Source organism: Leopardus geoffroyi, chromosome X (genome assembly GCF_018350155.1).
Source record: "Leopardus geoffroyi isolate Oge1 chromosome X, O.geoffroyi_Oge1_pat1.0, whole genome shotgun sequence".
NCBI lineage: Eukaryota > Metazoa > Chordata > Mammalia > Carnivora > Felidae > Leopardus > Leopardus geoffroyi.
The window spans coordinates 82,745,713-82,769,771 of NC_059343.1; the positions used below are offsets into that span (position 1 = coordinate 82,745,713).

Below are 24,059 nucleotides of genomic sequence, written 5' to 3' on the forward strand. Positions count from 1 at the left end.
ACCCTCTTGCACTGTTGGTGGGAATGCAAACTAGTGCAGCCACTATGGAAAACACTATGGAAGTTCCTCAAAAAGTTAAAAACAGAAGTACCCTGTGGTCCAACAATTGCACTAGTGGTATTTATCCAAAGAATACAAAAATACTAATTCAAAGGGATACCTGCACCCAGATGTTTATAACAGCATTATCTATAACAGCTAAATTATGGAAACAGCCCAAGTATCCATTGACTGATGAATGGATAAAAAAGAAGTGGTATATATATACAATGGAATATTACTCAGCCATTAAAAACAATGAAATCTTGCCATTTGAAATGACATGGATGAAGCTGGAGAGTATACTGTTAAATGAAATAAGTCAGAGAAAGACAAATACCATATGAATTTACTCATATATGGAATTTAAGAAACAAAACAAACAAGCAAAAGGAAAAAAAAGAGAGAGAGAGAGATCTCTTAACTATAGAGATCAAATTAATGGTTACCAGAGGGGAGGTGGGTTGAGGACGGGTTAAATAGGTGATGGGGACTGAGGCGTGCACTTGTTGTGATGACCACCAAATGTTGTATGTAAATGTTAAATCACTAAATTCTATCCCTGAAACTAATACTACACTATATGTTAAACAAAAACTTGAAAAAAAGAAAAAAATCATAACCTATAAAATCTAGAATAAAATTGATAATAAATGGAATTTTAAGAGACATATGTAGACAATTTTCTATTCTTATTAAAACTATATTGGGTTTCAAAAATGTATTTTGGAATTTTAAAGAAAAACAATTCATTCAAAAGTACTTATTTCATAATATAGTGAATAGCAAACCTGGCTCTTAGGAAATTTAGCTTTGCTTTCCCAAAACTTTCCAGAGTAGAATAGCTTTTCAAAGGTTCAGAATTCTGTAAAATGTTTTTATTAAAAAAAAGTCTTTTTGAAAATGCATAAACTTTCAAAGTACTATAATTGGCAATGTTTTAAATATCAATCTCATTTTATAAAGTGCCAACTTTTTATTATAGGCTAGTAACAAACATTTTGTAGTCATACAATGTGTAAACTTATCTATGTTTGCTTTTTAGTATAATACATTTTTTACAGTGCATTTTTATTGACTGCATTATTTGTAGAGTCTATGAAAATAAGGAAAGTATATTATTTATAATTTAATCCCCCTAACAATCCAAGCTCTGAAATACTGGAAGTTCTCAATAAATATTTGTTAATAAAAAAGCCACAACATTACATAATGCCTTATCACCATGAAAATATTACAGAAAAAAATAAAAAGATGTAATGATAGGGCAGATTGTCCAGAATATGCTCTTATATGAAAAAACAAGTAAAAACCAACAGATACAATTCTCTTTTGTTAAGATGTGTGTGTGTGTGTGTGTGTGTGTGTGTGTGTGTATGCACGTTCAGAAAGCATACTGGAATCATATCAGCAAAAGAGAAGTTAAGTGATGGTTACCTACAAGTGACAGAATTATAACTGAATGTGATTTTCTCATGATTTTGTGTATTTTCTATGCTGAATAGTACTTCGTAAGCCCATAAAAAGATGTTTTTTTCACATTTAAATTCAAATGGTTCTAACCACAGTTATCACAGAGCCCCTTGATTGTGTGTCTCTCTTTACTAACTCTGAATCTTTGAACTCTGGCATCTGAAGATGTACTAGGCACTCTCACATATTTGATTTCATTTAATTCTCACATGTTTAATAAGAGAGATTTTACCACCCCTATTTTGCAGGTTCAAGGAACATGCTCAGAGAGGTAAAATGACTTGCCCAGGGTTACACAGCAGTGATGGAGTTAAAGCTTGAATGTATGTCCTCTCAATCCACATCTAACAAAATTTCCCTGTCATTACAGTAATTGAATCCCAGTCAACGTAAGAAGGAAATATAGCTACCCATAATATTAGCAATGGACAAAATGAGACATTTTTTAAAAAAATTTTTTAATGTTTATTTTTATTTTTGAGGAAGAGAGAGACAGAGCGTGAGTGGGGGAAGGACAGAGAGAGAGAGGGAGACACAGAATTTGAAACAGGCTCCAGGCTCTGAGCTGTCAGCACAGAGCCCAACGCAGGGCTCAAATTCGGAAACAGCAAGATCATGACCTAGGCCGAAGTCAGACGCTCAACCGACTGAGCCAACCAGGCATCCCTAAGACAAGATGTGTTTTAAAAAGTAAAGCTGTCATTATATTTTTAGAGTAAATTTATCTAGTACTTTTAGTAACCCAGACCTTAGATATGAAATAAATCCAATAGCTCACTGTATAGAAATGAGAGGTAACACCAAATGAGAGAAAAGAACACTGGACATGAAAGAAGGAATCATTGTTAAGCTTAGTCATGCCAATGATGCTATGAAAAATCATGATCCCTCTGGTACTCAGTTTTCTAATCAGTAAACCAAAGGAGTAAGAACATTAAACATTCCCTCTTCTAGTTTTAGAATTTTATGGTTCTGTGCTTAAAAACATGTGGGTTAAGAGGAAACTGAGCAGCTTAGTCGGTTAAGCATCTGACTCTTGATTTTGGCTCAGTTCATAATCTCATACTTTGAGACTGAGCCCTATGTTGGGCTCTGCGCTGACAGCACAGAGCGTGTTTGGGATTCTCTCTCTCCCTCTCTCTCTGCCCCTTCTGTGCTTGTGTGCATGCGTGTGTGCACGGGCTCTCTATCTCTCTCAAATAAATAAAAACAAACATTAAAAAAAACTGTTGGCTAAGTCAAATGCAAGACAGGTTCATTTTGTTTTTATAGCCTTCATTTACTGTACACAAAGACTCTGGAGTTTTATAATATGCCTTGATTAACATTAATAGTTACCTACTCAAGCTTTAAAATGCTTCCCTTATATTTACTACAAGGACTTGAAGAGACAGTGGTTTGATGAATACAAAGGGAGGCAGAATGGTGTGAAGAAAAGAAAAGAAGCTCGGAATCAAAAAGATTTTAGACTCAAATTCCCCAAACTTAAGCTAGTAAGTAACTGTCCCTCTCTGAGCCAGTCTCATCATCCATCAAAGGGAAATAATTCCACCTACTTCACAGGATTTTCATAAGAGCCAAAAACGATAAAATATGAAGTTTATCTGCCACATTAAAGCCTACATTAGATTCTATTCCCATTATTTTTAACCTACCTCATAATGTGAAATCCTTTGTGATTCAAACTGTAGCACCACTCCACATATATTACAAAAGTTATCTGTAAAAAGTTCAGTCTTTTCCTGTTCATTCCAAGTCATATCTATGAATAAAATAAAGGGAAGTGAGACACATTAATTAATACTTAAAGTTATCATTTTCATTCATTTCACGTCACCTCAAATCTGAGTACTTGCGAGGCTACAGTAATAGCTTTTTGCTTAACGAGTATGCAATTTAAATAAAATGTGTATATTAAGTATGCTTCCAATGTCTGATACAGCAAGAGTTACTTATTTAGTATGATAAGTCTAAGCAATACCATTCCAAAAGGAAAGTTATATTTATGTGGGTATCAGTAACTTCATGAAATTCGTAGAATGATCTAGGGCACCAATAATGAAAGGCAGGATTAAAAAAATAGCCTTGGAATTTTGTTTTACAGCAGATAATTCTTAGAAAAGCATTGTTTTAAGACTATCACCTGTCTAGAGCTATGGCTCCAATGTTACCTAAAAACCATTTGGAATCACAAACTTTGCTGATGGTAGGCAAACATCCTCCATTGTTTTTTTTTTTTTAAACTAGCATGTTCATCTGGCCAAACACGTCTCACACAAGCCCCTCAAAGCTATAAAATAATGTACATATAATAACATCTAGAAATTACACTATAGTGTTTCTCACTGTATTAATAACTCATATTGAAACTTCCTGCATTTACACTTGAGGTTCACACTTCTATCAAAAGTTCTTAACAGCTGCAATGTATTCTGACAAAGTTTATTAGCTTATCTATAGGGTATAAATCACAAAACATCAAATTTTACTTGCTATTTGGTATTTAAATGAATAAGCTGATACCACATATTTATGGAGAAATGCCAATAATACATTAAATAGATAAAAATTGTAAAACAATAAATATATCAAATTCCCAACACTAACAAAAATTAAATATACACCACATAGAAAAAATATGAGAAGTTATAAATTAAATTTAAAAGTTGTTAATTTTGGGAAATGGGGTTAGAAAAGGAACAAAGGGAGAAAATTTAACCTTTTATTCTTTTCAATTATCTTGTTTTAATTTTTGCAAAATACATGTAAGCCTTTCTATTTCAGTCAGTTAAGCATATGGCTCTTGATTTCAGCTTAGGTCATGATCTTGTGGTTCATGGGATTGGCCCCACCTCGGGCTCTGTGCTGACAGCATGGAGCCAGCTTGGGATTCTCTCTCCTTCTCTGTCTAGCCCTCACCCATTCTCTCTCTCTCTCTCTTTCAAAATAAATAAACTTAAAAAAGCTTTTAAATATACTTATTTTAGAAGTTATTTTGGATATCTTCAACTAAGCTTAATTTTCAGTATCACTGTATGCACTAAAAAGGCTTATTTAAAAAACTGTCCAAGATAAGAATAACTGTAATTAACATCACTAATCATTAGGGCAATGGAAATTAAAACCACAATGAGTGTCATTATACCTGTCATAATGGCTAAAATAAAAAACACAAAAAAATCACAAGCGTTGGTGAGGATATGGAGAAAAAGGAACCCTCATACGCTATCAGTGGGAATGCAACATTGGTGCAGTCACTGTGGAAAACAGTATGGAGCTTCCTCAAAAATTAAACATACAATTACCATATGATCTACTAATTCCACCACTGGGTATTTACCCAAAGAAAACAAACACACTAATTTGAAAAGATACATGCACCCCTATGTTTACTGCAGCATTATTTGCAACAGTCAAATATAGAAGCAACCCAAGTGTCCATCCATAGATGGGTGGATAAAAAAGATGTGATATCTTACTCAGATGTGGAATATTACTCAGTCATAAAAAAGAATGAAATCTTGCCATCTGCAACAACATGGATGGATCTAGAAAGTAGAATGCTAAGTTAAATAAGTCAGTCAGAGACAGACAAATACCATACCATTTCACTCATACATAGAATTTAAGAAACAAAACAAATGAACAAAGTAAAAAAGATACAAACCAAAAAACAGACTCTTAAATACAGCTCAAAAACTGGTGGTTTCCAGAGGAAAGGTGGGTGGGGGAAGGAGTGAAATAGATAAAAAGCATTAAGAGTACACTTATTTTGATGAGCACCGAGAAACATAAAGAATTGTTGTATCATTATATAGTACATCTACAACTAATATAACACTGTATGTTAATTATACTTTAAAAAATAAAGAATAACTGTAATTAGGAACATGTCAGAAATGCCTTGATTGACAGTTAAATATTTATCCCTGTAATATATAGATAGCATCCCCTCTGAATTTAATTTTTTAGGTTGCTTTAGAATATATATGATTTATCTAACTCTGACTCTAAACTCAGCAAGATAAAGAGGTTAAAATGCATTTCAGGACTTCCCTTGTTTCAGAATTAACGATTATATGCAATCTGAGTATGCTGGTAAGATTTCAAATTTCCCTTTAAAAATTTTCACTAGTAAATATTTCATTTGTCAGCAATATAACTTATGGAGGGAATGTATCTTTTAAGAAGACAAAAGGAAACTACTAATTTAGAGGTTCAATAATTCCTAAAATGTAACACTTGAGATTTCCCCAAGTCTCAGTACTCAGTGTTCGAAACTGACACTCAAATTTGGAAATACCAAGTCTGAGTATTTTAACCTAGACTTTCATTACTGGTGCCCCACATCATTTCCATGAAGCCCATGAAGTTACTGGCACCCCTTTACCTTTTTCTTTAGAATGGTATTGCCTAGATGTACTGCCTTTGACTCATTTCCTCAAACAAGTTCTTGGTCTGTTTTTCTTTATTAAATGGCACAATATTCCAGGCTTAAAATCTCAGCCTTTCTTCTCCCCAGAAAAACACTATTTCATATCAATTTTAGCTTATAACATTATTTCATATCCATCTCTTCCTTTTCATTTCCCGTAACACTACCCTTGTTCAGGTCATCAGTGCCTTTAGGCATCATTTAACTTTGTGATATTTATTTATTTATTTAAAATAGTTTTTTGATTGTTTATTTTTGAGAGAGAGAGACACCTAGTGTGAGCGGGGGAGGGTCAGAGAGAAAGGGAGACACAGAATCTGAAGCAGGCTCCAGGCTCTGAGCTGTCAGCACAGTGCCCGACACAGGGCTCGAACTCACAAACTGTGAAATCATGACCTGAGCTGAAGTCGGCCGCTTAACCGACTGAGCTACCCAGGCGCCCCTAGCTTTGTGATATTTATTGAAGTTAGTTTCAAAGTACTATGGTAGATTCTGGAAAGAGATAAGAAAAAAGAATGGGCATCTATTGAAGGCCTTCTATGTGTCAAATAAAACAACAGCTTACCCCTATAGTCCTTAAAACAAATCTGCGAGGTAAGTGGCATTTCACATATTCTGAAGATTAGAAAATAGGGATTTAGTACAATCAAAATTACTTGTCGCATCTGTTATTTGGTGGAGCTAAAACTTGAAGTTTATCTTGAATTTTTCTATTATATGTACATAACTATCCACATGTTGGAAGTGACACAGCAAGTAAATAATTCCTAATCTCAAGGAATTTACAATTTAGTAATTTTAGTAAGTGTATAGCAAGTGTATAGAAAAAACTATGATCCCCATATGAAATGTCAGAAGTGATATAAAACACAAGGTACAGTGTGTTCCTGCTGAGGACTTTTGGAAAAGCTTTCTAGAGAACAGGTTCTGAACTAAGATTTAAAAGGTGTATATAATTCAGGTTAAAAAAAAACTGGAATAAATGTACTTGGGGAGAGGCAAGTATATGAAAGACAATAATTGAAAGGTTGCCAGGAGGCCAAATAATAATTGTCTTCACTAGGGCATTTGGATTGAATTTTGCATTCAAAAAGGGAAAAGAAGTGGCTCATAATGGGCATATGAATTAGGAATCAGTTGCAGGAATGGGTCATTGAGGCTTGAAGCCTCAGGAGGGGCAGCAGGCACAGAAAGGAAGGAATGGATATAAGAGGCATATCTGTCAAAACTAGAGGGCATTAAATTCTGAGATTAGAATTTGCTATGAATATGATGAGCTTTTAGATCTACCACATTTAAGCTTATACAATGTTATTCCTGATGCAAGAAGTGGAGTTTTGGCCTTAATTAAATTCAATAAATTCACCTACAGTTACTTGTCAATGGCAAATTATTTCCGAGTGTAATATGAGTGTGCTGATATTCTGACTTCAATAAGTCAAAACTGAAATGCAGAAAAATCTGAAATTAAAAAAGAAGATACTGCAGTGTTGATGCACATTAAAATGTACGTAGGAGGATTTTTGCTAATTTTCTTTAAACAGCATGCTTTCCCAATCAATTCAATACTATTAAATTTGCGTTCAAAATTTCAGGAACAAATCTTCATGTAAAAATTATTCTCAATCAGGGTATCACATCAAATTTACATGCACAGTTTTTCAACATCATACATGCTGGATTAAAAAATCTCTGTGGGTAGTCCAATCCATATAATTCTGATAATCAATCATGTTGGGAATCACTGCTCTACAGTACAGGCTAGATCCTTACATGTAATGGCTGTCTAATACCTATTTGGTGACTAAGCTGATTGGTATACAGGTCATCTACAATGATACTTATCAAGCTAACTGCTTTAGTCTAACCTGAAAAGATTTTGGAAAAAAAAGAAAAAAAGAAAGAAAAGAAGTATTCCTTGGCACTATCTATATAAATCTCCAGAGTTGAAATCCAAGAATCTGAGTTTCATTTATTTATTTTTTAGTGTTTTTATTTATTTCTGAGAGAGACAGAGAATGAGCAGGGGAGGGGCAGAGAGAGAGGGAGACACAGAACCTGAAGCAGGCTCCAGTCTCTGAGCTGTCAGCACAGAGCCTGACACGGGGCTTGAACCCATGAACTGTGAGATCATGACCTGGGCCGAAGTCGGACGCTTAACTGACTGAGCTACTCAGGTGCCCTAAGAATCTGAGTTTTAAGTAGGGTCCCCAAGTAATCTCTTGAACAGCCTACCTAGTGATCCTGTTCAACCTTCCACAAGGTAGTTCTGAACCCTGGCATTAAAGTCACTTAGGTTGTTTTTAAAACATACCAATACCCAGACACCACTCCAGATCAATTAACCAGAATCTCTGGGAGTGGTTTCACATCATAGTTTCTTGTTTGTTTTGTTTTTTAAAGTTTCCCAGGTGATTCTGTTGCACAGTGAAGGTTGAGAATCGCTGCTAGCCAAATTTTCATGTGTATTTTCGTTGAATGGAAATTTGTTTTCCTGGAGAGTAGGGGGTCTCAAACTTTACTGTGCATCAGAATCATCTGGAAAGCCTGTTAAAAGATTAATTTTGGGGTCCCATCCCCAAACTTCTTATTCAGTTGTTCTGGGGTTGGGGACCAAGAATGTACAGTTTTTTACAAGTTCACGGGTGAAACTGTTCCAACACTCGTCCAGGGATCAGACTCAGACCATGCTTAGCGCTTCTACTAGTCGTGGTTCTATTCCTTGAAGGCATGGTAAATATAATCCCTCTTCTAAAATGGCAATCCTCAAATATTTTAGTAGAACCATTACATCTTTATTGCTCCCCCCCCTTAGCCTTTTAGTGAACTGATCCCAGCTCTGTCATCCAGCTGAATGTCCAGTGCTCTCACTGTTTACCTAAATCCCTGCAATTCATAAAGTGTAACATAAGCACAATCACCCTAATGGGGTCACAATAACAAAATAGTAAGATGAGATCATCACCTCATTTTTTTATTGTAGTAAAAATGCATAATATAAAACTTACCACTGTAACCATTTTTAAGTGTAGAGTTCAGTAGTGTTAAGTATATTCACCTCTCTGTTTTGAATGTTTCTCTTCTATTAATATAGCCTAAGATAGCCTCACCAATTTTTTTGGTGGGCACATCATACTATTGACTCATGACAGGCTAACTTTTGTAAAACACAAGCTTCTACTGGGTGTTGTATGTAAATGATGAATAACAATTCTACTCCTGAAACCAATATTATACTGAATGTTCACTAAAATTTAAGTAAAAAATAAAATAAAAATAAACCATCCCCACAATGATAATAAATTTGTGCTTAACTTGAATAAAGATAATAGTTTTAAGAAAAAAATTAAAAGATACAAGCTTCTTGGGGCACCTGGGTGGCTCAGTCAGTTAAGTGTCTGACTTCTGCTCAGGTCATGATCTCACAGTTCGTGGGTTTGAGCCCCACATCAGGCTCCGTGTTGACAGCTCAAAGCCTGGAGGCTGCTTCCGATTCTGTCTCCCTCTCTCTCTGCCCCTCCCTTACTCTCAATCTGTCTCTCTTTCTCTCTCAAAAATAAGTAAGCATTAAAAAATTTAGAAAAAAATACAAGCTTCCTTTTCACCTGGAGCTGTTAAACTGTCACTCTAGGACATAGTTATATAGATAGAAATTTTTATGGATCCCCAACCAGACCCAATATACACTTAGATTTGTCTCATTTAAGTTTCATTTGTTAGATTCTACCAATAATTCTGGCCTCTCAAGATCTTTTCAGATCCTGAAACTATAGACAAGAGGTTTGTAGAAGGTGGCTTCTTACTGACAACAATTATACATGATGGGGTATTATTTTTCAGAGGGTATCCCACACTGCCAAGTTCTCTTCAAACTGCATTTCCCCTAAATTTGATATGAATGTGATGATCTCTACTTTTTTCTAAAGGTAATACCTGAGGCCTGGAAAGGTCAAGCAATTTGTCCAAAGTTACACAGTAAGCATCAGAGCCAGGATTCCAATCTAAGTCTGCCCAAGATATCCCTGAGAGTTAGTTTTTAAAAAGGCCAAAGTCTTAAATGAGAAACTTCCTCTCTAGGTCTGGCATATATGAGAAATGCATGTCTACTTCACAAGAGATGCTAAATAAATGTTCCTTTGGACTCTGCTCTATCCTTATCCCCACTTTTGAGACATGATTTTTGGACTCTCAGAAGTAAATGGTCTATAGCAAATTCTGAAAGTGGGAGAGGTAATTGGTGGGTGATAGATAGTGCAGATGTTTTTCAGCCTGTCTTAGGGGGAAGACCTAGAAGGCAGGCAAACATCAGGGAATAGATGCTAAATTAGGAGTCATGTGAACAAATGATGTTGGCTGTGAGGAAGATGACTGGAACAGGAACTAATGCTTATTGTGTACTCACTATATGCCAGGAACTAAAGTTAAGTATTCTCACAAAGAACTGGGTCTTTGGAACTGGTTCTGGTAGGAATGAATACCTGAAGAAACTTGGCAATTTGTATCTCCCCCTTTTTCTTTTTTCTTCTTTGTACTCTCTTCACATCTTTTCTCTTCATAAACTGTTTAGAATTTGAAACAAATATATTTTTATTGGTTGGTTGTTAAATATGGGCTTCACACCGATTCTTAATTCCAAAAGCAGTAAGAGTTTTAAAAAGCACCAGAATGAGAGAGACTGCATGACAGTCTTTACCCTGCTATTAACTAGCTTATGATTAATAACATATGCCACCTTTCAGATTTCCATTTCTAAAGTTTCTCTTGTACTTGACCATATATGGGTTGATAGTCACCAAAAAAAAATGTTGTATTTTATTTTATTTTATTTTTTAACGTTTATTTATTTTTGGGACAGAGAGAGACAGAGCATGAACGGGGGAGGGGCAGAGAGAGAGGGAGACACAGAATCGGAAACAGGCTGCAGGCTCTGAGCCATCAGCCCCGAGCCCGACGCGGGGCTCGAACTCACGGACCGCGAGATCGTGACCTGGCTGAAGTCGGACGCTTAACCGACTGCGCCACCCAGGCGCCCCAAAATGTTGTATTTTAGAGAGAAATACAAAGAGAAGCAAAATTTTGGTGGGATTCTTATAGAAGGGTCCAAATATCTTAGCTGCTTCCAAATAATAAGTCTATCAGGAAACACAAAAGATGATTTGAAGTTTTAAACAGCTATATAGTTATACAGAGTTTAGGGCCTAAAAATTCAAAAGGTCCTAATATTTTCCCCCTACTCCTCCATTATCTGCATTTCCTTATCTTTGTCCTAACCCTAAAATTGGTTCTCGCCAAGGTATTTCTTTGCAAAAACATACACAGAATTTCTATTACCAAATATAATGTTTTAGTCATCATAACTAATGTCAAATTGCTTTAAGCAAATTATAGTATTATTTTTGTTATAATATAGGTATAAGTGGCTCAGTTTTCTTTCCTGACAATGAATACAACAAATTCATGGCAAATGGTCCTGCATCTTTCAATCTCATTTAGTTATAAGTTAGGAAAGCTATGGCTAAAAATATAAATAGATTACACATTAGAATATCAAATGACTAAATTAAATGCTGTGATGTGTGATTTCATCCCTCATCTGTAGCAAATAAAGTTTTGAACATGGGAACTTAAATCCCTCCCAGTTAATCATAGACATGTTGTTCTAATATTCCTAGCATAGTACTTCTCACTTGTTCTTTATTACCTGACATATTTGGATTTTATGCCATCATAAACTTGGAAAAAAATATGGATAGGGGAACAAGATTTTATACTCAGAATCAAAGCCCGGTTTAGGTAGCTTGATAGCGAGATCTTAATGATACAATGCTGTGCTCTCAAATATGGACTGGGATATACTGTCTTTGAAACATACAGGAGCTTCTCATGCTGATAACATTTCTTTGTGTTTTAACATTAAAAAAAGCCATGAGGAATAAGAAAGTACTATCGAAAACTAGGTTCAAAATGGGAAGAGAACCTAAGGCTGATAAAGGAGTAAAGGCTTAAACCGACAGGATATGGAAAAGATAAAACCAATGTTTAATGCATGGTTCCATTTATATTCAAAGTGTAAGAGAGTAAAACTGCTTTGCAATGCTGTCCTCTGTGGTCACAATAAATGGTACACTTCTTCAGGTTGCCAACTGTTAAAAAAATTAAGCATAGTTTATAAATATGTTATTTTACAGGAATTAGACACCTCATAAAGTTCTTTAGATTGGAGAAAGATGGTCATATAACAAAACTATGACCTACAGGTACAGAGTACTAGTTTGGGATGATGAAAGATTTCTGGAGATGGGCAGGGGTGAAGGTTGCCTAACAATGTGGATGTACCTAATGGCACTGAGTTGCACACTTAAAAATACTTAAAATGGCAGTTTAATAAGAAATAAAATACTGAAAGTGTTAAAATAAAAGACAAAAGCACCTTCTTCTCCCTGAAGGGGAGTTCCCCTCCAGAGTCAACCCATCACTCAGAGGAAAATGCGTAAGTAATAAACCTTTGTTTTGCTACTATAACTAAGTGATCCTCTCTTGAATAACAATTATGAGGGTTATTTTATTTTTTTTAAATTTTTTTTAACGTTTATTTATTTTTGAGACAGAGAGAGACAGAGCATGAACGGGGAGGGTCAGAGAGAGGGAGACACAGAATCTGAAACAGGCTCCAGGCTCTGAGCTGTCAGCACAGAGCCCGACGCCGGGCTCAAACTCACGGACGCGAGATCATGACCTGAGCCGAAGTCGGCCACTTAACTGACTGAGCCACCCAGGCGCCCCTATGAGGGTTATTTTAAATCAAAGAGTGGTTTTGTGACAAATTATAAACAGGATCTGAGAAGAAAGTTCATGTATTTAGTGCTCCTACAATTTTACTATATTTATACATGACTTTAGCCTTTAGTGAGAGAACCAACTAAATTTCTATTAGTGAAAGTGTTTAGTCTTTTTATTTCCTTCCTACAAGAAGTGTTTACATGACTTGAGAAAGCAAAGCTTTCATAATAATTTGGAATGGGGGGAAAAACTATGACCTATAATACTGGGTAGTAGGGAAAAAAAATAAGCTTTTGAGTTGGTCAAACATATCCAAATCCCATCTCGATCTCTAACTATATACCCTTCAGCAAATTATTTAACCACTTGGAGCCAGTTTTTTCATCTAAAAAGTAAAGAAATATACTGTCTCTCCCAGGATGTGGTGAATATTAAATGAAACAAAAATTAAAAAAAAAAATGTTCGGCACACAAAGTCACTTGATAAAATATGCTCGTTTACTAATTCAGAAGCTGAAATTTTTACTTAGTATTATATATAGTCAGTTTATTTCAGATCAGAGTAATTTTAGAGATAATCTAGTCCAACATTTCTCACTCTTGGCACTATTGTCACTTTGGGCCAGATAATTCATTGTTATGAGGGGCTGTTCCATTCACTGTAAGACACTTAGCAGCATCCCCCAGCCTCTACCAACTAGAAATTGGCAGCATTTTCCAGTTGTCAAAACCAAAAAATATCTCCAGATATTAACACATGTCCCTTGTGGGGCAAAACTGCCTCTAGTTTATAGCTGATTTAGTCTAATGTCCTCATTTCAAAATAAGGAAGCTAAGGCCCAGAGAGATTATAGGAAATAAAGGATTGGGAACGCTAAAATTTAAAATATATGATTCTAGATTTAGGTAGATTTGGACTATGAAAAAGTTCCAGAAGTTTGAGGAGAGGCATTAGTAATAGCTGAGAGATGTTTTTAAGTAAGTGAAACGCAAATGTAAGGACGAATAATTCACATTCTATGGATTAAAATCCCCCATGTTGATATAAAAATATTCAATTCAGCTTGTTCCAGAGTACCTGCCTTTGATGATATAAAAAGCAAAGAGGATTTACTTCCTAGAAACTCATTTTTGTGGAGACCATTGTTGGATTGTGTCTACTCCAAATAGCTGTATTATGCTAAAGTTTTATAAAATACCATTAACCTCTGTATACAAAAGTGCAATTGAGTGTGAAATCAAAATTATCCTATTTGAAACTTTTTCCTAATACTACTAGATAACACCAGACAACTTAGGATGAAATACATTTTTGTGATAAAAGAAAAACAATTATGGCTTGAGTCAGACAAAAATGATGAGTCTATGCCTACAATTTGGTCCACCCTTGCTAACGAAATTAAAAACCACACAGGATCTCTGAGGAAAGGAAGATTATAACATCCTTCAGTTCTAAGTAAGAGAACTTTGCTTTCACTAGAATTAAATGTTACTTGGCTACCCTGATAAATTTAAGCTTATTCAAATTAGATCACTCTATAAATGGCTACATTTAATAAAATGAATCTCACTTGCATGACAATTAGATTTAGTTGTACCAAACACCAAATTTATTCCTCAAGATAACCCATCAGATGTTTATGGCAATAACTAGTTATTAACTGCTTTAATGCTTTTTTGAGTTGGGAATTGCATAGTCCAACTGATCTTGATGCAAAAAAAAAAATCTAACATTGTAAAAAACTCTTTGCATCCTATTTTTTAAATATGAAATTTATTGTCAAATTGGTTTCCATACAACACCTAGTGCTCATCCCAACAGGTGCCCTCCTCAATACCCATCACCCACCCTCCCCTCCTTCCCACCCCCCATCAACCCTCAGTTTATTCTCAGTTTTTAAGAGTCTCTTATGGTTTGGTTGTCTCCCTCTCTTTTTCTTTTTTCCTTCCCCTCCCCCATGGTCTTCTGTTAAGTTTCTCAGGATCCACATAAGAGTGAAAACATATGGTACCTGTCTTTCTCTGTATGACTTATTTCACTTAGCATAACACTCTCCAGTTCCATCCACGTTGCTACAAAAGGCCATATTTAATTCTTTCTCATGTCTTTGCATCCTATTTTAATAAAGTGACAAGAATGAAAAACTCAATAGAGTTGGCTGCGATAATATAAATCTCAGTCACAGATTTATAAATCCAAGAAATCATTAATAAATTTTTTAAATAGCTGACTTGGCCTTTGCAATTTTTTAAACTTTTTTAAACATTTTATTTATTTTTAAGGGAGAGAGAGGGGCAGAGATAAAGGGAGACACAGAGTCCTAAGCAGGCTCCAGGCTCTAAGATGTCAGCACACAGCCTGATGCGGGGCTAGAACCCACAAGCTGTGAGATCATGACCTGAGCCCAAATTGGACGCTTAACCAACTGAGCCACCCAGGAGCTCCGACCTTTGTGATCTTTTAATACCATTCATATAAAGGAAAGATGAACAGAGCTCAACACTAAGTTATAGTGGAAAATGGACCATGTTAACCTTGCCAAGGTATTTTAACACTGTTTCCCCTAAATGTCACAACCCATTTAAGGAGTTTTCAGAAATATTATTTGTGCTAGAAGTGCAGATGTGTACCTGTAAGCATTATGAACACCCAGTTATAATGCTATCTAGTATCTTTATTTTCTCAGTTTATAAGATTAGTACCTGACCTATAAGTTTAGCAAGTTTTGGGTGTTTTACACAGATTCTCACAATAAAAAATAATGAAGGCTTTCCTATAGCATATTAATAATTACAAAATGCAATGTAATTAATAAAATAACTGGGAATACTAGTTATAAGTTTAATATTTACTTTGTCTTTAAATGAAATATGTGACCTTCATAATTATAAGCACTCTGTGGCTAGTTAGCTCTGGAGTCCTGCCTGCTTGTGAAGTTACAAACTGAATTCAAGTCCTGTGTAAATCCACTAATTTACTTGATCCCATGACAGCTACATTGCATCAGAAAGTCACCATGCCATTCATTCCAATAGGTTAGTAAATGTGAATGGATCTCCAAGATTGGTTTCAGATGGAAAAGAATCAAGGTTCATATCCAAAGAAATATGTGATTAATACATGAAGGGGCAGGCTTAGTCAATATTTTCACATATTGACACCTAAAGACACATAGAGACAGAAGATCAGAAACTAACAAGTGGTCATTAACCTCTCTCCAGACATTCCTACCCTAACAAATGCAAAGAATAAATGTTAATTCTAACAGTTTGTTAATTATTCCTTCCTAGATACCAACATTAGATTTATAATGTGTTTTAGTGTACCTATAATATATAAGACACCATGGGTAGAATGCAGACTTATAATAAACAATGGGAGGGCCCTGATAGTTTAAGAGTCTGACAAATGATATTTAAGATTGAATTTTCCCCAATTATTTATTTATTCATTTTATAATTTCACTATCAAGCAATACTATTGACTTCTTTAATCTAGAGTTCTTAGACACAGCTGTGTCTAATTCAACTGTATCCTCATCACTGAGCATAGTGACACACACACAGGAGTTCAATAAACAATTCTCGAATAAATGAAGGAAAGGCCATTAACTAGGTTTTCTTATGATGGACTTGAAACTTCACTGAATAATACGGAGACAAAGGTAATTGTTAGGTAATTACTGTACAAATAGATTATTAACTAAAGAAAAAGCCAGCATGTCCTCCAATCTAAAACAGAATTCACTTAATAATTTATTTTTTTAAATGAAGAGGTAAACAAACAAGAGAGTTTTTGTTTATTTTTGTTTTGATGTTTACTATGATTACATTGGAACATCAATATTGGGTGAAAATTCCTTTTTTGAGCCATTAAACATGAAGTGTCCTACAAAATCTCATGACTCCCTTTACCATGAATTCTAGGCAGGTATGTTTTGTCATATGTCCATTCACCTGGCATTTGTTTTGTTTGTTGTTTTGTTTTTAAGTTTATTGCCCAATTTTCCAGTTGTAACTTTTGAAACTTCTCATCTTCCCTGCTTGGCAATTTTTAATCTCCACTGTCATTTGCTCATTACCAACCCCAAGACAGATGAGATCCTTAGGAGTGTTGGCTATAGTTGAAAAAAGATCACCAAATGCTTTATTAAACGACTTTTAATGGTTCTATCTGGAGTATACTTATAACAACTGGAATCTTGACAATTCTTTGTCACATTTTAGAGTAATCTCCTAACCAGGGCTTAAAAAAAAAAAAACAAAGCAAAAGATACTGGCACACCATCAAGAAACATTTTTCTCTCTTCTCTTTTATCCAGTATCTTATAACTGGCAACCATTTATAGTCTTTAGAAATATCCAAACAAAAATATTTTACGATGTAATAGTGCTTTGGACAGTGTACTATATTACATATTTATCTTTCGATAGGTGGAAAGGTAAAAGTTTTGGTTTGGAGTGAACACATAATTAAGGATATTTACCTAAAATGAAATAGTAAGAGATAATTTTTAGGTAGCAATTATATTTTTTTTTCATAGCTTAGTAAATTGTCTCAACACTAACAACACAGATTTAATTACTCACTGAATGTCAAGTGATAACTATGGTCAAAGTTTCTTATGGCTTATGAATTACTGTTCTAGTGCACAGCCATGGAAATGTCATTAAGAGTATGTATCAAAGCAGAACTGCAAAATCATGGTTCATACTGTCAGACCAGAAATCAACCTTAAGAGTCTGGCTGGTTCAATACCTCTATTTCAGAAATGTCAAAACCCAAACCCAGGAAGTTTGTGATCTGTTCAGGGTCACAAAATCTAATGGATAAACAGAACCTAAGTTCACTGCACCAGACTTCTATGCTAGAGCTCTCCTCGTTTTGTCAGTTAGTAATAGTGTAGACAGGGTATGGTTGCTACATTATGAATTTATACTTCTTAAAGCCATTAATACCTGCATAAATTAAAAAATACTATAACCAATCCAGTCACAGAGACAGGCAAAAAGCCATTTCCTGCATGAGATACTGGTCCTAAACCTTACTGTGAAAAGGCCATGAGAGCCAGACTGAATTGTGATCTTGACCACCTATAAAACTGTTCTCTCGTTCTTTCCGGTTACACAGAAAGTTTGGTACAGAAACAAACAAACAAAAATCCAGGTTTCATATTTTCATCCCGAAACAACTGTACAAATCCAGGCTGACTGAAGACAGTAGAATCTTTCCAAGGTTGCCTTCAGTAAGAGAGTTAATAAATAAAAAGACATCACCATATCGCAGTGTATTTCTAACTTCCATATTTAGTGGCATTTATGTCATGTGCCTATGACAAATATTGTAAAGGATTTTTTTACTGCTTTGCCATTCCCCCAAAGTGAAAGGTGTGAAAGGTAATAAATAGCACACAGGGATATATCACTTAAGAATGTGAAGAGAAAATCATTTTTATGGGCTAATTTTAATGGGGGGTTCTAAAGAAAAGGAACTTAAACTCCATTTTGGTGTCCACGTCGTTCACTTTGGAGGCAAGTTAGCAATATAAGGTAACACAAATAATGGAAATTAATTACAAAATTTACGATGGCAAAACGCTTTACTGCGATCTTTTGTAGTGGAATTGGTCTCAACAACCTAAGAAGCATTTCGAAACACTGCTTTAAAATGAATCTCAACGGCAAATTTTACAGTTTGCTGTTTACTAGTATATAGTATTTGTGTGAACTAAATAGCATTTATACTGAAATAGTCAAGAAATCTCTTTTTTATGTTAGGAGTAGTATGTGTTGGTAGGTACAACAGCACTTATTAAAATCAAAACCATCTCAAAGATGGGTCCCTAAACCTTGCTCTACAAGGTCACACCCTCAAATAGCCAAAGAAAACTCTCCAATGTGGTATCTGAAATCTGTGCTTCTCCCACACTTCCTTTACTCTCTTCTTAGCACAACCCCCTCCATCGGACCCTATGACCCTAAAATCTAACAGCTCCTACTTTAAAGCTCATGTATACACTCTAACCTCCCCAAATTCCTAATCTCCTCTCTAAATATCCTATTCAAAGTTTCTACACTGCAGGATGCTGAATTTCACCAAAGGGGGTTTCCCCCCTCTTATTTATTTCTTCAGCGCTTTCTTTTATCTATGCCCTCTTTCTCCATCAGTCCCCCTTCCCTTTCCCTGACCCTCCAGTTCCACAGCACCACTACCTTGTCTCCTTTCTACCAAATCACACCTCAACTTCACAGAGCATACTAAGGCGCCCTGGTTGGGAGAGAAACTAAGTGGTATTTTTCTTCCCTTCAAACTCCTGCTTTGTGAATACCTGCAGCTCCTTTTCCTGGGGACCCCCCCCCATCCTTTTCGGGGGTGTGGGGAGAAGTAGGGAAGACCCTCTCTACTTCGGTCCATCTTGCACACTCGGGGCTACTACGGCGGGGCGGGGCGAGCTTGGCCTTTACTGCGCCACAGCAGGTGGGGGGGTGGGGCGGTGGTGAACCGCGCCCAGTCTGATCGCGGACGGGCTGGAGAGGCAGCGAAGGAGATGGGGCCGCCCCCACACCCCGGGACGGGAACTCACCTTCTCTGAGGCAAGGGCGGGTGTCTACTTTAAAACTACTGCCCCCCCTCCCCGCCGCCGCCATAGTGGAGCCGCCAAAGCCGCCGTCGCCACAGCCACCGGCAGGCGGGCTGGCAGGGGTGGAGGTGGCTGAGGAGGCAGGCACAATCACTGCCGCCACTGCCGCCGCCGCCGCGCAGGCGGTGTAGGAGGAGGAGGCGGCAGGGACGGTAGCTTCCTGAGGGGAAGACTCCGCCGCCAGCAGTGTGACTGTGCTCGGCGCCGCCGCCATCGCAGCGAAGCGCGGACAATTGCACTTGCGCCTCGCTCCCGTTAAGCTCTTTTAGCCCCGCCTCCCGCTTAGCCCCGCCCCTTCGCCCCTCTTTGCCACGCTACAGCTCGAGCCTCGTTCTCGCTCCTTCTCCACACCAATAGGAACACTAGATCCACGGGCTGCCCCTCCCCCTTCACCAACTGTTTGGCGTCACCCTCTTCCCTTTGGAGGGGAAGCAGGGCCAAGGGCAAAGGGTAAAAAGAGCGGGATGTAAAAGCACGTGGGCCTCACATAGTGAGGCCTCTTCCCTTAGAGGAACTGATCTAAAACCAATTTAAGGTAAAAAACAAAATGACTGGAAACCAATTGATTCCACCTCCAAAATGCTAATTCTCAGAGCCCTAAGTACAAAGAGCAGAAATAAGCAGAGTACGTAGTCATGACATTTCGTTCATGGAGCCATAAATGACGATTTATCCATCCATCTATCCATTTAAATTACAGTAGAAACCTGTGAATCTGGTACCCAGCCAAAGAACTAGAATATTTACTGATAATTTAAACCTCAACATTTTCCCCAAACTGCCCTGCTGAAGAAACCATTATCTTGATTTATGTTTATTACCATGATCTTTTTACATACATTCTTATCACATACATGCATGCCTAAACAATGTTTTTTAGTTTTGTTTTCAAATTTCACAGCACTTTGTATCTGTTTCTATGTAGTAATTTGGGACTTGTTTCTTTCGCTAAATGATTTGTTTCTAAAATTCATCCATGTAGATGTAGTTCATTCACTTTGAGCGCTGTGCAATATCCCATTCATTTCCCTGTTGATGGATATGTGTCCTGGTGCATCTGTGCAAAACTTTCGCTTGTGTATGCTTTCCTTTCCAGTCTCACTTCCATTTCCCAGTCTCAAGTCTTCATTATCTCTCATTAGAAGTAAGGCCTCTGATCTATGGGTCTTCCTTCTTCTGATCTCAATCCCTTCCACTGCCCCTACCTCACCACTCTTTTATTTTATGGTTCAGCAATATTAAATTTCTTACAGATTCCTATGAAGACTGTCATTTCATTATGCAATGTTGTATGTATTGCTCCTTCTTCCTGAAATGCACTTTCCCCACATTAGGGGCTCTTATACATTCTTTGAAACCCAGATAATAATACATCACTTCCTCCAGTGACCTGTCCGACTTCGACTTAATTCCACCCTCCTCTGTGATGCACCCATATCTTGTGCGTATTTGTATTGTGTGCCTCTCTTCTCCATAGCCTGGGACCCTTTTGATACAAAATACAGTTTGTATCATTTTTGAATTTTTCATTTTTCATTTTGATTCCTCATGCTCTAGCACATGCTCTAGTCCTACGGCCAAGGTCACAAACTAGTTGTTCCTAGGGCTAGATCCTTAAGTCCCTAGGTCTGGCCCACAGATATGTTTTGTTTATTTACTTCCTTGTCAGTATTTGAAAAGGTCATTTCATACCCCCCCCCAAAAAAAATCTCTTAAAATCATTTGAAAATTTGGCAGTATTGGCTGTACATTCCTGACTGGAAACAACTGGTTGGAGCTGAATAGCAAATTTGGAGACTTGGAATGCTGGGCTCTTAGGAACATATCTTTGTTGTTTTTGTGGTTCAGTAATTTACCCAAGATTACCTGAATTGTTGGATTATTTCTCTAATTTTCTATCCTGTTCTTCTGGAAGTTAGTGCAATGTTTACTTACCAAAGAAATTACTGGATAGATTACACACAAGAAATGTTCCACTGAAATAGCCAATAGGACAAGGTAAGGATAAAGAGGGGGTGTAATTTTATTCCTTCCAATACTGTGTGTAGGGGGGAGGAAATCCCTCAAAAACATTACTTCTCAAAATATGGATCACAGTCCACTTCTATAAGAACTATTCAGTCAGAATCTTTGAAGAGTGTACATAACTCAGGATTTAGACAGCAAAAGAGAAACTGCACTAGGTATTTTAAACAGAAGATTTAGGGGCGCCTGGGTGGCTCAGTCGGTTAAGCATCTGACTTCGGCTCAGGTCATGATCTCGTGGTCCGTGAGTTCGAGCCCCGCGTCGGGCTCTGTGCTGACAGCTCAGAGCCTGGAGCCTGTTTCAGATTTCCGTGTCTCCCTCTCTTTCTGACCCTCCCCCGTTCATGCTGTCTCTCCCTGTCTCAAAAATAAATAAACATTAAAAAAATTAAAAAAAAATAAACAGAAGATTTAATATAGGAAATCTGGTGTTTTAAAAAATCAGAAAGTTTAGAGGAATAGAACTCAGAGGATGTTTCCGGATATTGTCAGCTAGCACTTCTATCTATGCACTCCCCCGTGTTGCAGAAGCTGGAAGCCCATCAATTACATTTCTTAGATTTCTTGGCCAGCAAGATCTGCATATGGTTTAGGTCCTACCAGTGATACACATTTGCATGGCATTTAAAAATAGAGTGGGATGAGAAAAGCCAAGGGTCCTCCTACTTCTCCCTCAAAGGTTTCTATTTAGTTAATTAGTTAATTAATTAATTAAATATTTATTTTTAAGTAGGCTCCATGCCCACCATGGAGCCCAATGCAGAGTTTGAACTCACAAAGCTGAGATCAAAACGTGAGCTGAGATCAGGAGTCAGATGCTTAACCAACTGAGCCACACAGGCACCCTCTCTGGAGAAGGAATGGAGGTTTTTCAAAAAACTAAAAATAGAACTACCCCATGATACAGCAATTGTACTATTAGGTATTTACCCAAATGATTAAAAAATACAGATTTGAAGGTGTACACATACCCTAATGCTTATAGTAGTATTATCAATAATAGCCAAATTATGGAGAGAGCCCAAATGTCCACCTATTGATGAATGGATATAAAAGATATATAGTACACACACACACACACACACACACACACACACACACACACACACACTGGAATATTACTCAGCCATCAAAGAGAATGAAACCGTGCAATTTTCAATGAAGTGGTTGGAGCTAGAATGTATTATGCTAAGTGAGATAAGTCAGAGAAAGACAAATACCATGTGATTTCACTCATATGTCAAGTTTAAAAAACAAACCAGATGAACATATGGTAAGGGGGGTGACAAAAGAGAAGAGAGGAAAACAAACCACAAGAGACTCTTTAACAATAGAGAACAAACTGAGGGTTGAGGGAGGGATATGGGTGAGAGATGGGCTAGATAGGTGATGGGTATAAAGGTGGGCTTTTGTTTTGATGAGCACTGGGTGTTGTATGTAGGTAATGAATCACTGAATTCTGCTCCTGAAACCAATATTGCATTGTATGCTAACTAAAGTTTAAATTAAAAAATAAAATAAAATAGGGATAAAACCCATTATTTATATGGATTCCAAAAGATATCAAACATGAATTTCTGTGGTGGCTTTAGCATTCTTCCTCAAGTTTGCACCCAATGGCTCTGAGGACATGTAAGATTAGCAATGGTTTTCCGCAGCCCCCTGACCTCTGCGTGGTAGTTATAATTTCTTGTCTTCGGACTACAGCACTGAATAAATATTTATTTTTCATTGTAATTCTAGTTAGTTAACCTACAGTGTTATATTAGTTTCAGGTGTACAATATAGTGATTGAACACTTCCATAAGTCATCCTGTGCTCATCACAAGTGCACTCCTTAATCCCCATCACCTATTTAACCCATCCCCTCCAGCCACCTGCCCTCTGGTAGACATCAGTTTGTTGTCTATAGTTAACAGTCTGTTTCTTGATATCCCTCTCTCTCTCTCTTTCTCTCTCTCTCTCTCTGTCTCTCTTTTTCTCTTTATTGTTTTATTTTGTGTCACAAATTCCACATATTAGTGAATTCAAATTGTATGAATTGTAATGACTTATTTAGTTTAGCATTATACTCTCTAGCTCCATCCATGTCTTTGTAAATTGCAAGATATCATCCTTTTTTATGGCCAAATAGTTTTCCATTTTCTCTCCCTCTCTCCCTATATATATATATATATATATATATATATATATATCATATTTGTAAAGTTTATTTATTTAACTAGAGGGAGAGAGAGCGAGGAGGAAGAAGGGCAGAGAGAGAGAGAAAGGGAGAGAGTGAATCCCAAGCAGACTCTGCACTATCATTGCAGAACCCAATGTGGGACTCAAACTCACAAACCATGAAATCATGACCTGAGCTGAAATCAAGAGCCTGATGCTTAACTGACTGAGCCACCCAGGTGCCTCTACCATATCTTCTTTATCCATTCATCCATCGATGGACACTTGGGTTCCTTCCATATTTAGCTATTATAAATAATTCTCTTATAAACATACAGGTGCATGTATCACTTTAAATTAGTGCTCTTTATTCTTTGGGTAAATACCCAGTAGTGCAATTGCTGGATCATAAAGTAGTTCTATTTTTAACTTTTTGAGGAAACTCCAAACTGCTTTCCACAGTGTCTGCACCAGTTTGAATTCCCACCAGCAGTGCATTAATA

General features: G+C 36.7%; 1 protein-coding gene across 8 annotated transcripts in view; it reads right to left on the bottom strand.

Moving 5' to 3' along the window:
- ZMAT1 (zinc finger matrin-type 1) overlaps window positions 1–19,641 on the bottom strand; it is a 38,611-nt gene extending 18,970 nt beyond the window's left edge. For 6 of the 8 annotated variants that reach the window (XM_045471257.1, XM_045471255.1, XM_045471260.1 and 3 more), the window contains exons 1-3: window positions 19,312–19,608; window positions 10,426–10,506; window positions 3,168–3,274 (exon numbers count right to left, since the gene is read on the bottom strand). In XM_045471257.1, the coding sequence (XP_045327213.1) occupies window positions 3,168–3,274; window positions 10,426–10,506; window positions 19,312–19,582 (459 nt within the window). In that variant the 5' untranslated portion in view covers window positions 19,583–19,608. Of the gene's footprint in view, window positions 1–3,167; window positions 3,275–10,425; window positions 10,507–19,311 lie in introns of all 8 variants that reach the window. The other 2 variants (XM_045471261.1, XM_045471256.1) reach the window with 2 other exon arrangements.
- Window positions 19,642–24,059: the final 4,418 nt, after the last annotated feature.